A 12677-nucleotide genomic window follows, 5' to 3' on the forward strand; every position below is an offset into this window, starting at 1 on the left:
TGGGTATCTTTCTGCAGCCTGGGGGAGCTCGGCATCCTGAAGCTCTGAGCCAGCGCCAGGGCACCAGAGGGGAGGGTACCCGGGGCTTGTTGGAGCTGAAACCGAGCCCCCTCACCCTGACATCCCTGCAGTGATTCATTACAGCAGAGCAGCCAGGAGAGCAACAAGAGATGCTCACCTTCCAGAAGGTTAGGGCAAGGGGAAGAATCACCCTGTCTAATAGAACAGTGATTTACCATGTTCAAAGCTTACACACACAAGCACACACATACATATGCCCACACAAGCACACATGCACGCGTGCACATACCTGCGAACACACACACACTGTGTGCGTCTTTGGGCTGCTCTAACAAACTATCATAGACTGAATGGCTTATAAACAACAGAAATTTATTTCTCACAGTTCTGGAGGCTGGGAAATCCAAGATCAAGGGGCCAGCAGATTTGGTGTCTGATGAGAGCCTGCTTCTGAAGAGGGAGTTCTGCTTGCTGTGGCCTCACATGGCAGAAGGGGCGAGGGAGCTCTCTGGGATCTCTTTTATTCTTTTCTTTTTTTTTGGTGAGGAAGATCAGCCCTGAGCTAACATCCGATGCCAATCCTCCTCCCTTTTTTTTTGCTGAGGAGGATTGGCCCTGGGCTAACATCCATGCCCATCTTCCTCTACTTTATATGGGACGCCACCATAGCATGGCTCGACAAGCGGTGCGTCAGTGCATGCCTGGGATCCAAACCTGCGAACCCCGGGACGCCAAAGCTGAGCACGTGCACTTAACCACTGCACCACCGGGCCGGCCCTGGGGTCTCTTTTACAAGGGCACTAATCCCATTCATGGGGGCTCCACCCTCATGACCTAATCACCTCCTAAAGGCCCCACCTCCAAATACCTCACATTGGGGATTAGGTTTCAACATATGCATTTTGGGGGGACCCAAACATTCGGTCCAGAGCAAGAACACACATATGCACACACACACACAAGTGCATGCACACACAAGCACATACATACTCACATGTGGGTGTTCCCAACAGTGGCTGGATCAGGCAAAGCTATGTAACTGATTTTCCAGATGAAGAAACTAAAACGTGAGGGGAAAGGCTTGCCCAAGGTTGTCGGTTGGTTGGGGCCAGGTGTGGACAGAACCAGGATCCACCTTCCTCCGTTCAGCAGCCCTGGGAGGTGGTCTCAGTGAGTGGGTTCCAATTCTTCTCCTGCCCCTGCCGCCCAGCAGGCCTGCCCTCCTCACTCCTTATCCACTTCTGATTGGACACAGGCACACACAGGGTGTTCTCTGTAATAGTCCAGGTGGATTCCATTTAGAGAGCGGGGACTGGATGTTCTTGAATACCCTCTACCGGGCCAGAGGAAAGACGCCCACTTCTTGTAATTCTCATGTCATTGTTCTCTTGGTGTAATTTTGGTGGGACGGGGTCAGGTGTAGTAGCCCCTTGATGTTATTTGAGGACCCACTACGTGCTCACTGCTGCAGGGAGCGTGAAGGGCAGACACAGACGGTGCCTATTAGGAGCTGAATCTCTGGTCAGTAGCCCGAGCCCTAGAACCTGCAGGAGGAGATTATGAGGCACTGGTGGAGCGTGGGAAGGAGAGAGCCCTCGCTGGGCTGAAGGGGCTCAGGAGAGGGAGACAGGCCTGACAGTATGCAGTGGTAGAGGCCAGGCCAGGACCCAGGCCATTTCCACATAAGCATTCTTTTTTTACTTTAATATCCACATGTTGCTTTGATTAAAAAAAAAAAAAAAAAGTCGGGCCAGCCTGGTGGCGTAGAAGTTAAGTTCATGTGCTCCGCTTCAGCGGCCCAGGGTTCGCAGGTTCAGATCCTGGGCACGGATCTACACACAGCTCATCAAGCCATGTTGGGGCAGTGCCCCACATATAAAATAGAGGAAGATTGGCATGCATGTTAGTTCAGCACCAATCTTCCTCACCAAAAAAAAAAAAAAAAGTTGACATATGTAAATGTTAATTTTCAAAGGATGGCCCAGGACCACCGCTCTCAGAATCACCTGGGAAGATCTGTAAAAGAACAGAACCCTGGGCCCCATCTGCTCCATCCCCACCTGCTGAGTCAGAATCGCAGAGACTGGGCTGCAGGGTCTGCATTTTTAACACTCAGGTTTGAGACCCAGAGGTGAAGGAGAGGGAAAACAAAGACGCGGAGATTGGACAGAGAATAGGTGGGTTGGCAGAGGTGAAGGGGAGCAGTGGGGGACCTGCCCTGGGCTTGGTGCCCCAAGGCCCTCCCGACCCCGAGGGGCATCACAGGGCGCTGGGAGCGGGCACCTCGCCGGGCTGGGCGTGTCTGTGCTGCAGGAATCCTGCCTGGCAGGGAGGGTTCTCCAACAGAGGTGAGACAGTGTCACGATACCAGCATTTCCCAGCCTGACTCATGGAGGGGAGTGTCTTTACCGTTAAGGGCCCGAGGGGGTAGAGATGAGGAACTTCTACAAGTTTCACTCTTATTTTTAAACTCACAGCTCAGCCTTTGGCAGTATTTCTGTGCCCCCCGCCCCACCTCCCACCAGTAGACCTGTCTGTTAAACAAAGTCCAGCTTCAGAACCACCAGACCCGCTTCCCCCAGGATCTGAGACCCCCTGCCCCCTCGCCCCCAGGCCTCTTTGTGACATGACTTCTGAAGCAAACTGGCTGTGGGAGATGTCAGGGTAGTGGCACGTAGAACAGACCAGGCCCAAAGGCTCCCAGGGCACAGAATGCCCAGCTGGGCTTCCTTGCTGTGGGGTGGGGTGGCGGACACTGTGGGGGAGACTGAGAAACCCTTACTGGGGCCCAAAGACTGTTTCCTCTCAAAAGGAGAGCAAACTGACACTTTCTTTTGGTTTCTATTGTCGGTAAATGTCTTTTTGGCCCACAAAGCTGAGAAACACTTCTCTTTCTCTGATTTTCTAATAAAAACCAAAAGCTCTGATGTTTAGCCTTTTCGCCTCCCCACGGCCCTAACAGGCAGCGGGTTCAAGTTTCTACCACTAAAAGCAGTTAGGAAGTTAAGAAGACTCTGGAGGTAGGCGGCTGAGGGAGCTGTGCCGGGCTCTTGGGCAAAAATGGCTGGGGGCGGGGGGGGGGGATTATCATTCATGGAGCCCCTAATTTACACCAGAGATTAGGTCTTACATTTTATCCTTAAAAATATTTATCAAAGTAAAACGTACACATAGTTAAAAACTATACAAGAGGGCCTATTCTCTTGGAACTTTATTCTCAAAGATTCTAAGCCGTCTGTTCTCTGGCCATCTTGTGAGGGCTGCGGTAGCGTCCACATTTCATGGACAGGCAAATTTAGGGCTCAGAGGGGCCAGCGAACTTGCCCTCGTTCCCTCAGCTATGAGGGGGACAGGCAGCAGCAAATCCAGGGCCAGAGAGGCAGAGCCCACATCTGCGCTTCCAGAGGCCACAGAAATGCTTATTAGTTTAGCCTGAACAACAGTATTAACAGAGAAAAACCAAAGGCCACCTCACATTTTTAAGGTATTTGCCTGGTTTTTGAAGGCTTTGGAGTTTGTGATTCCTGAAAGTTCCATCTCCCTGAAGACATGTTCATGTGCAAAAGAGTGGAAGGAAAAGAATGGGAGAAAAATTTGCACATCAGGTATCTGATAAGGGACTTGTGTCTAGAATATATGAAGAACTCCTACAACGCCATACCAAAAAGACAAATAATCCGATTTTAACATGGGCAAAGATTCTAAACAGCCACTTCTCCAGAGAAGATACACAAGTGGCCAGTAAGCACATGAGAAGATGCTCAACATCATTAGTCATCAGGGAAATGCAAATCAAAACCACCACGAGGTACCACTTCCCTCTCACCTGGCTGGCTACTAAAAAAAAAAAAAAATGACAGACAATAATAAGTGTTGTTGAGCATGTGGAGAAATTGGAACCTCGGACTGCTTGCGGGAACGTGAAATGGTGCAGCTGCTTGGGAAACCAGCCTGGTAGTTCCTCAGATGGTTACACAGAGAGATGCCCTACAAGCCAGCCATTCACCTCCTAGTATATGTATGAGAGAAACGAAAACTTACGTCCACGCAAAAACACACACACAAACGTTCACAGCAGCGTTATTCATAATAGTCAAAATAGTGGAAACAACCTAAACCCTCACCAACGGATAAACAAAATGAAGTATATCCAAACAGCGGAATATTACTTGGCAATAAAAAGAAATGAAGTGCTGATACATGCCACAACACGGATGAACCTTCAAAACGTCATGCTAAGTAAAAGACGGTCACAGAGGACCACATATTGTATGATTCCATTTATATGAAATGTCAGAGAGACAAATCTAGAGAGACAGGAAGTAAATTGGTGGTTGTCAGGGGTTGGAGGAAGATGAGGAGTGACTGCTAATGGGTTTGGGTTTTTGCAGGGGGTGATGAAAATGTTCTAAAATTGTGGTGATGGTTGCACAACTCTGTGAATACACTAAAAACCATTGAAATATACACCTTAAACGGATGAATTGTATGGTATATGAATTATATCACAACAAAGCTGTTATAAAATTTTTTTAAAAAGAGTGTAGGGGGCCAGCCCCGTGGCTTAGTGGTTAAGTGCGCGTGCTCCGCTACTGGCGCCCCGGGTTCGGATCCCGGGCGCGCACTGACGCACCGCTTCTCCGGCCATGCTGAGGCCGAGTCCCACATACAGCAACTAGAAGGATGTGCATCTATGACATACAGCTATCTACTGGGGCTTTGGGGGAAAAAAAAAAAGGAAGAGGATTGGGAATAGATGTTAGCTCAGAGCCAGTCTTCCTCAGCAGAAAGAGGAGGATTGGCATGGATGTTAGCTCAGGGCTGATCTTCCTCACACACACACACAAAAAAAGTGTAGGGAGGTGGGGAGGTTGATGATGGGTGTTGCTAGCACGGGGCCAAGCAGGTAGCTAGGTCAGATGGGACTTCGTTTTAAAAAAACTTCTCTTGAAGGATAACCAGTGGTCTGCCAGAGCTGGCTCAATCCAGCTGGCAAAAACGGATTGTTCAGCCTCTTTTCCCAACTCAGCATTCAGCGACATCTCATTGGTAGCTTGTAATCAGCCAGGGTAGAAATATTTCCACCACAGGGATTGGCAAATGCTACCAATAAGTGTTTTAAATATTTTTTTGAGAATTGGTTACACATGTGTCAGCACACCACTGAGAATAACACTCATACAGAAAAGCGCACATATCAGAAGTGAACAGGTCGATGAATTTCCACAAATTGACAAAACCTGTGTGACCAGCACCCAGAGAAAGAAACAGAACAGCATCTGCACCCCCAAAGTCCATCGCCCCAGAGGCCCCTTTGGGTAACCATGATTCTGACTTGTAACCACACATTACCTGTTTTTGTACAGTACCTAGAATCCAAGGTAAGTCCTTTTGAGTCTGGCTCCTTGCACTCGACATTGTGACACTCATCCACACTGTCGTGTGGGGTTTAGTGTCCATTCTCATTACTGTATACCTCGTGTGAACAATCCCCACTTTACAGAGCCACCCTCCTGTTGATGGACATTTGGGTAGTTCATGGTTTTTACTATTATACATAGTCCCGCTGTGGACACGCTAGTATATTCTTCTGGCCAGCATACACACACACTTCCACCTGGGAGTCTCTGGGTCACGGGGCATGCATACGGTCAGCTTTAGCAGACAGGTTCGCAGCAGACTTCACCTCAACTCTGGTCCCATTCTCTGCCTCCTGCCCCACTCGCTTAACTTCCTCTCTCCTTGCAAGCTGGCTCATCACTCTGGCAACCTCTCGCTTTGCTTCAGACCAGACTCGGCCTTGGCTTTAGGTGGGACAGAGAAGCCCAGGCCACAGGCACTAGACTGGAAGGGAAAGCAGGACAGCCCGGGTGCGCTTGCCGCTGTGTCAGCCCCGGTGCTTTCTTATGGCGGCAGAGCTGTAAAACGAGCTCGAGAGGGAAGCAGTTGGTTGTACCCGGAGATGGAGCACGCAGGGCAGTCCTGGTGTCTGAGTTCTCTAAGTGGTTCCAGCTGAGCAGGAACCAAACTTGCACACTTAATGTATTCTTGTGCATCTTTGTTCTGCAGCTTAATGCACCGTGAAAAGAGGTCCATTGTCAAGCTGCCCATTTACTGGGTGGGAGTCAGCAATGTGTAGTGCAAGTGGGCAGAGCAAATGCAGATCAGGGGCTCCCGGCTTTGACCCTCGGTGGGGGTGAGTGCCCCCCATGCCTTTGAAAGTGTGATGCCCCCCATGCTAACATGACCCCCTTGTTCAACAGCGCATGCTCGTCTAGCTACTTTTGCCAGGTTTCATGTGCTCACTCCTTGGTGGAATACTTGAATTATCACCAACTGCATGCAGAGCATTGAGTAGATTTGTGTCTCTGATTTCTCCCTTGTCACTAGGGAAGGCAAGGTTTAAAGTTCCCGTCCTTATTGAGAGAGTGAGAGGGACCCAGTCTTCCTGGTGGGGCGTGGGCATCACCCACGGGTGATACTGGGGATGCTGGCTAAATGCAGATTCCTGGGCCCTTCCTGTGACTCAGAATTACTCTGAATTTCCAGGGACAGGGCCCAGGAATCTGATTTTACTACTGAGGACTGCTGGCCCAAATCTGAAAACCTGGCCCTTACGGATTTTCAGGCCAGCATGCAAATGACACATTTGCCATCTTTTGTCCTCAAACCTGCTTGGACTGAGAAAGTGAAATTTTAAATTCTGTCTGCATAAGTGTGAAGCCAACCAAGGCTTCTCCCCTGGTGGTTTTGCAGAAGGTCAAAGTTTTGGCCTTCTGAGCCTTGGACTAGGGTTTGCAGTGTGGTAAGATTTTTGCAAAACAGCTGTGTTTATCTGAGCTTTAATTCCTGTTTTCAGGAGCTTAAGTGTTTCAATGTTTGCATACGGGGCTGCTGTGCTCACAGATTCTCGGTCATTCTACACACACCGGGACACCGTGTGTGTCAGCTCCGCCTCTGGCTCCCAACAGCTGAGCAGCTGTCCGAGAAATACTCACCGCGGGGCCCTTCTGGCGAATGCCGTGACTTCTCTGAATTGCAAACCTCATTGCATCTTGCGGCTCACACTTACTTCCCTGGAGGCCTGACCTGTCCGGGGAAGGTTGGGGCAGGCCAGCTTTGACCCAGTTTCTCTTCAAAAAGGGCAGCCGGGGAACACAGTAGCAGCAAAGAGGCAGCACAGGGTCATGGCTGGGAGCCACACGGGCACAGGGTTCAAGTCCAGCCTCTGCCTTTCACGAGCAACTTGGCTTTCGGCAAGTTACGTCTTAACCTCTGGGCACGTCTCCTAAACCGTAAAACGGGGAAATAAAGAGTTCTGCTCCGTAGCGCTGCTGAGATGAATGCAGTCCTGCTGATGAAGCACTGGCTGTGACGCGGCCACACGAGGCCCTCAAGGCGGGGGCACTGTTCTCAGGGCTGGAGCCGGCCTTACGTGCAGGCAGGGTGGACGGTTGCTCCCTGGGGGCCCTGCCTGCGTCTTCAGTGGGCTGCTCCCTGCTCCAGCTGTCTCAGGGCCGCCACACACCATCCCACCACCTTTGCGTGAGCTCTTTGCCTTCACACGCTCAATCTGTGCAGGCCTTCAGGGTGAGCGCAGACCCCTTTCCTCCGGAAGCTCCCTGCTGGTGGGCCTCCAAGGAATCACTGATTATCTGTCCCCCTCCCCAGCCTGCCAGCTTCTCAGGGACAGAGGGTAGGGTGTGTCTTTGCAACCACAGGCCTGGCATGGTCTTGACACAAAGAGAACGTCTGTGGAATGTAGACGCGTCAGATGTTTAACGTGATGCGGCTCAGCTGACCTCAACTTCACCCCAGGCTGCGGGCTGTAGAGACCAGGCCGAACCTGGCTGTTCCGCCCGCCGAGGCCTGCCTGCTAGAGACGCAGCCCCCAGCTCTGAATCACCTCCACACTGCAGACGTGGGCAAAGATCTCCATTTGGGATGCATGAGAACACTTGCAGGGGAGCAAAGTAGGCTAGGTTGAATTATCCTAATCATCGTCACCATTGCTCCCACCCACTCCTGCCACACACTCCCACATCCTGGGAGGGAGGAAAACAAAATACGGAGGAGGCCGAAGGGTCAAGGACGAGGAGAAAGCAGGGGTGAGAAGGGACGAGGGGAAGCCGAGGCCACAGAGACTTGGGCGCGCACGGCTGCCAATACTTACTGTGACCTCAAGCAAGTCACCTCAGCTCTGCGGGCGGGTTTCCTCATCTGAAGACGCACCTGAAGAGAATGCTCTCCTCACAGAAGCCCAAATGCGCGTATAGGAGACACAGGGCCACCCGCCATAATGGCTTAAAGGACCTGAGGGAGAGATCCCTCGAGAGGGCAGTCCCGGCTCCCTGCACATGGGAGGGGCTGCTTTCAGTGGGGACGGGTTCATTAATTTCAAACAGACCCTGTTCCAGGTTTAAAACTATATATATAGAGGGCCAGCCTGGTGGCACAGTGGTTAAGTTCGCGCATTCTGCTTTGGTGGCCCGGGGTTCACGGGTTCGGATCCCGGGTGCAGACCTATGCACCGCTCATCAAGCCATGCTGTGGCAGGTGTCCCACATATAAAGTAGAGGAAGATGGGCACAGATGTTAGCCCAGGGCCAGTCTTCCTCAGCAAAAAAAGGAAGATTGGCAACGGATGTTAGGGCTAATCTTCCTCACCAAAAAAACCCCCAAAAAACAACAAAAAAACCCCTGCTATATATATATACCAATGCAAACATGATAACATTTGCAATTAGATAGAAAGCTGGCTGCCCCTCCGCCCGAAATCTCCAGATAATTGTTAGCCTCTCCCAGATATATCCTGACAGTCACTGGCTTCCATGCCAAAGCCGATTTTCCCTGGCAGCACAGTTTGTAGGGTTTATCTTGTCTAGGTGTGTGAACAGACATTAAAATCTACTGACTTTCATGAAAGGAAACAGAAGGAAAGCCGAGACCAACATTTCAGCATCTTCAATGCCAGAGTCTCGCCAGCTTTCTGCTGCCATGTTTCTCTGGCTAGAACTTCGTGATGGGAACTGTCTTCCATGTAGTAGAAATCTGAGGACGGTCTTGGAGCCAGAACCACTCGTCTGGACTCCTGGCTTGGGCATTTACTGGCCATGACATCTCTCGCATGGTAATGACTCTTTCTGGGCCTCCGTTTCAAGCTCTGTGAAGCTGAGAGGTTCGTACTTCTCCCTGGCTTGTGGAGGATGAGATGGGGTGAGGCAGGCACAGCCCTGGACCTGGGTCTGCTCCCCGCACGGCAGCACCAGTAGGAATAGCTACATGATCGGAGCACACGCACAACACTCTGTCCGTGCTGGGCACTGTCGAAGAGCTTTCGATGCATCTATGTATAATCCTCACCATGTGCAGGCATGCCCTCCCTCTTCTTCCTGCCCTGGCCACATAGACAGGAGCAGAAGTGGCTGCCATGGAGGAGGGATGTGGGGGGAGGACCAGAACGCTGAGGTCCACGCTTTATAAGCCTACAGAAGTGATGTACATTTTTATGTATCCAAAGTGGGCCTCTACATAGGAGGAGGAGGGACTTGTATTATCAATACCCCTAGAAGCACAGCCAAGCGAAATCTTGATTTTCTCCAATCAGAACAGTAGTGGACAACTCACAAAATGGCCTGATTTCAGACGTTTGGGATCAACTGAGAATATGTTTATTTAAAAGCAATTTTAAATATTAAAAAAAGTAGAAATTAAGACATACAGTACTGAAAAACTGTCACATTACATACGTGTGAAATGACAAGCGTACTGATGTTTGATCATAACATCCGGATGAGAACTCGGAATTCAACTAGTGGAACTACAGGATTCCTATACAACATGTTGAAGTTCTAGGCAATAAAAAAATAAATAGCAATTGCTGTTCAACAGTAAAATAAGACACATACTATTTGCAGAACATAACTTTCCCCTCTGGGGGAAAAAAGAACTAATTAGCTATTTTTTTCATAAGGTTCCATACCTTCAAAATACTATCTCATGTACAAAATTGCAGATAGTGGCTCACTGAGTTTAAGAACAATATCAGATTTAAATTCAACCAAGATCACCAAAGGCATTTATACCTAGTTTTCCTATGTCCCACAGTAAGCTGGGTTAGAGAGAACTCCAATTCCTGATGGAAACCACAAACAAAACCAAAAAAAAAAAAAAAAAATTAAAAAATGGCTTTGTGTAAGTTGCTGCAAAAGGGGAAGAGCGGACATGGATTCCATGTAATTTTAAACATCTAGTTTTTGTGTTTTTTTTAAAAACCGGTTTATTTTGAGATCAGTTGAAAGTACTGGAGGCAACAAAAATGAATAGTTCTTTGATGCAAACGTGTAAGTGAATGAACGGGGACACTAAGTAACCTTAGTTCACTTCCCGTCCTGACCCCAGTGCGGCTTCAATACGAGGCTGCGAAGATCGTCGGCCACACGCCAGCCCGCTGGCTGGTTCCTGACGTTCTCGTTTTGTGTGGGATTCACAAGCATCATAACACTGAGGAAACGACTGCTCACAATCACTTTCCAATAACAGCTGATGAGAGAGGCTGCAGGTTTGTCATGCAAGGTTTATGTGTTTGGTGGCTATTCAAAGTTGTCATAGTAATCACTTAAGCAGAACTAAATTAATATTCACTACGCACTGTGACTACTTGAGAGGGCTTTTCCTAAGGGTTTGGTTGCGAGTTGTGCTTCTGTGAAATGAACAAGTCTCACTCATTGCCAAGATTATCTGCTTAAAAATATTAGTTTTCTGTGCTGTTGCCAACATAGCAGTTTAAGCAAATGGAATGCCAGAACGGCACATGAGCCTCGGAATCAGAGAGCAGCCCCACTGACTGGAGTGAAACTACTGTATTCTTTTCCAAATGCAGACTGACATAAAGGACCGACATGCTCATGATGCTCTTAATGGTCCGATAAACACGGCTGCGATGAAAAGAAAACTGAGAGGGGAGACTCACTGCAGGAAGAGCGCTTTTTCACAGTGCAATTCATAGCAGCGTTCAGAAACTGGGTTATGAATTGACTTGGAGGGAATGTGTTAGTGAACAGAGTAAGACCGGAAAACTTATCTACAACTGGGGTTTCATAAAGAGCATGGAAAAAGAAAAGCTTGGTTTCAGCACCTGGATTCTACAGTGGGGACACTGCGGGAAGGGTTGACTTTTAAATTCGTCACCTTCTTGAATGATCTTTTAAAAGTTTAAATTTATCAAGAACAAAACTAAGAAAATAATTTAAAATTGACGCATTAGATGCTTTAACACATTTGAATGATGCTAATTCATAATATGATATGTAAATTCATACTCTTGAGAAAGCCAAATGACCGACTAGAAACAAATATTGTTGCAACCTTATAATTTCTGCTTTAATGGCAATCAAGTTTAAAAAATGTACAGTTCAACTTGTCCATACTATTCCTTTATAAAAGGCAGATTTCAGGTAAGCTTCTAAATGCATGCATAATGTAGAGGCTAATAATTTCTGGCAGTCCTTGGTTCCTGAAAGTTGAACTTCATCAGACGTGTTTTAAGCTTTTGTCAAAATAGTCATGAAGGATATGTTATTTTTGCATAATGAGGTAATATCTCAGGGGCGGGCACGCATCATCGTAAGACAGTATAATCCACTTCTCCTAACTTGCATGAGGCTGCGGGCACTGTAAAATGCCACCAAAGGTTTTGGGTCAGTGAATGTTTTGCTGAAGGAGTAACACTTACATTTAACTGAGCACTTTTCTGTAATAAATACCAAAGTAGGTTTTTGTCGCTGTAAACGGTGTACACAGATAACTACAGGCTGGTCTGTCATGGACTAAAAGTTTCACCTGGAAAACAGAACCCACCTCTGCTAATGTTGCATTTTCAGTAACACAATTGAGAATACTGTATTGTTAGGAACAGAGTCAATTCTACGCCTTTCAACGGTTGCTGGAGACCACTTCTATTGCAAAGCCAGCAGTTCCTATATTCCTGTTTTTGTGTGTTTGCTTGGAAAACAGCATAGATAGAGATGTAAGTGCTAGATGCCAAGGATGGCTTTGGCAAACCAGTAAGGTGCGCCGGGTCCCGAGGCCACCCTAATACTGGCGAAGGCAGAAGACCACAGGATATTTACAACACACGCTCCGTGCCCCTCCTGAGGCGGCCCTTCCGGGAGTTGCTCGTTCTGTAACAGCAGCTATATACATGTTGTGCACAGGATCACGTGGAGGCAGCAGTCTTGCATGAAGGATGTGGACAATTGTAAGGTTCTGCTTTTCGCTAGTCGGACAGGATGTGAACAAAGGACACTGGAAAGACCCCCTTCCTTTCAGGTTGTCCTTCGATGTGCCCGATCTGCAGAGAGAAAGGAGAGTCATCAGGCTGGAGGCAGCAGCAGCTGCCCTGTGACCAGCCCGGCAGGCAAGAGCATGCCCGGAGTATGCCCACAGGCCTCGGAGGATGCAGGCTTCCCCATCCCCACCCTTTGGTGAACTAGAGAGAGCCAACAACAACAAACCACAGAATAAAATAATAACAAAACAGCCACAATGACGGAACGTACACCACTCAGCATTTTCACATGGATCTCACCCAGTGGCCATTCCTGCAATTGCCTTTCCCACATGGAGGGACAGTGGCCCAGAGAGCCGGACAGCCT

General features: G+C 48.7%; 1 protein-coding gene across 3 annotated transcripts in view; it reads right to left on the reverse strand.

Annotated features, from left to right (window-relative positions):
• Nucleotides 1-9676: 9676 nt before the first annotated feature.
• Nucleotides 9677-12677, reverse strand: part of ASAP1 (ArfGAP with SH3 domain, ankyrin repeat and PH domain 1) — a 355431-nt gene continuing 352430 nt past the window's right edge. For all 3 annotated transcript variants that reach the window (XM_058564945.1, XM_058564942.1, XM_058564946.1), the window contains one exon: nt 9677-12373. In XM_058564945.1, the coding sequence (XP_058420928.1) occupies nt 12299-12373 (75 nt within the window). In that variant the 3' untranslated portion in view covers nt 9677-12298. The remainder of the gene's footprint in view (nt 12374-12677) is intronic.

The sequence above is a fragment of the Diceros bicornis genome, chromosome 21, assembly GCF_020826845.1.
Source record: "Diceros bicornis minor isolate mBicDic1 chromosome 21, mDicBic1.mat.cur, whole genome shotgun sequence".
NCBI lineage: Eukaryota > Metazoa > Chordata > Mammalia > Perissodactyla > Rhinocerotidae > Diceros > Diceros bicornis.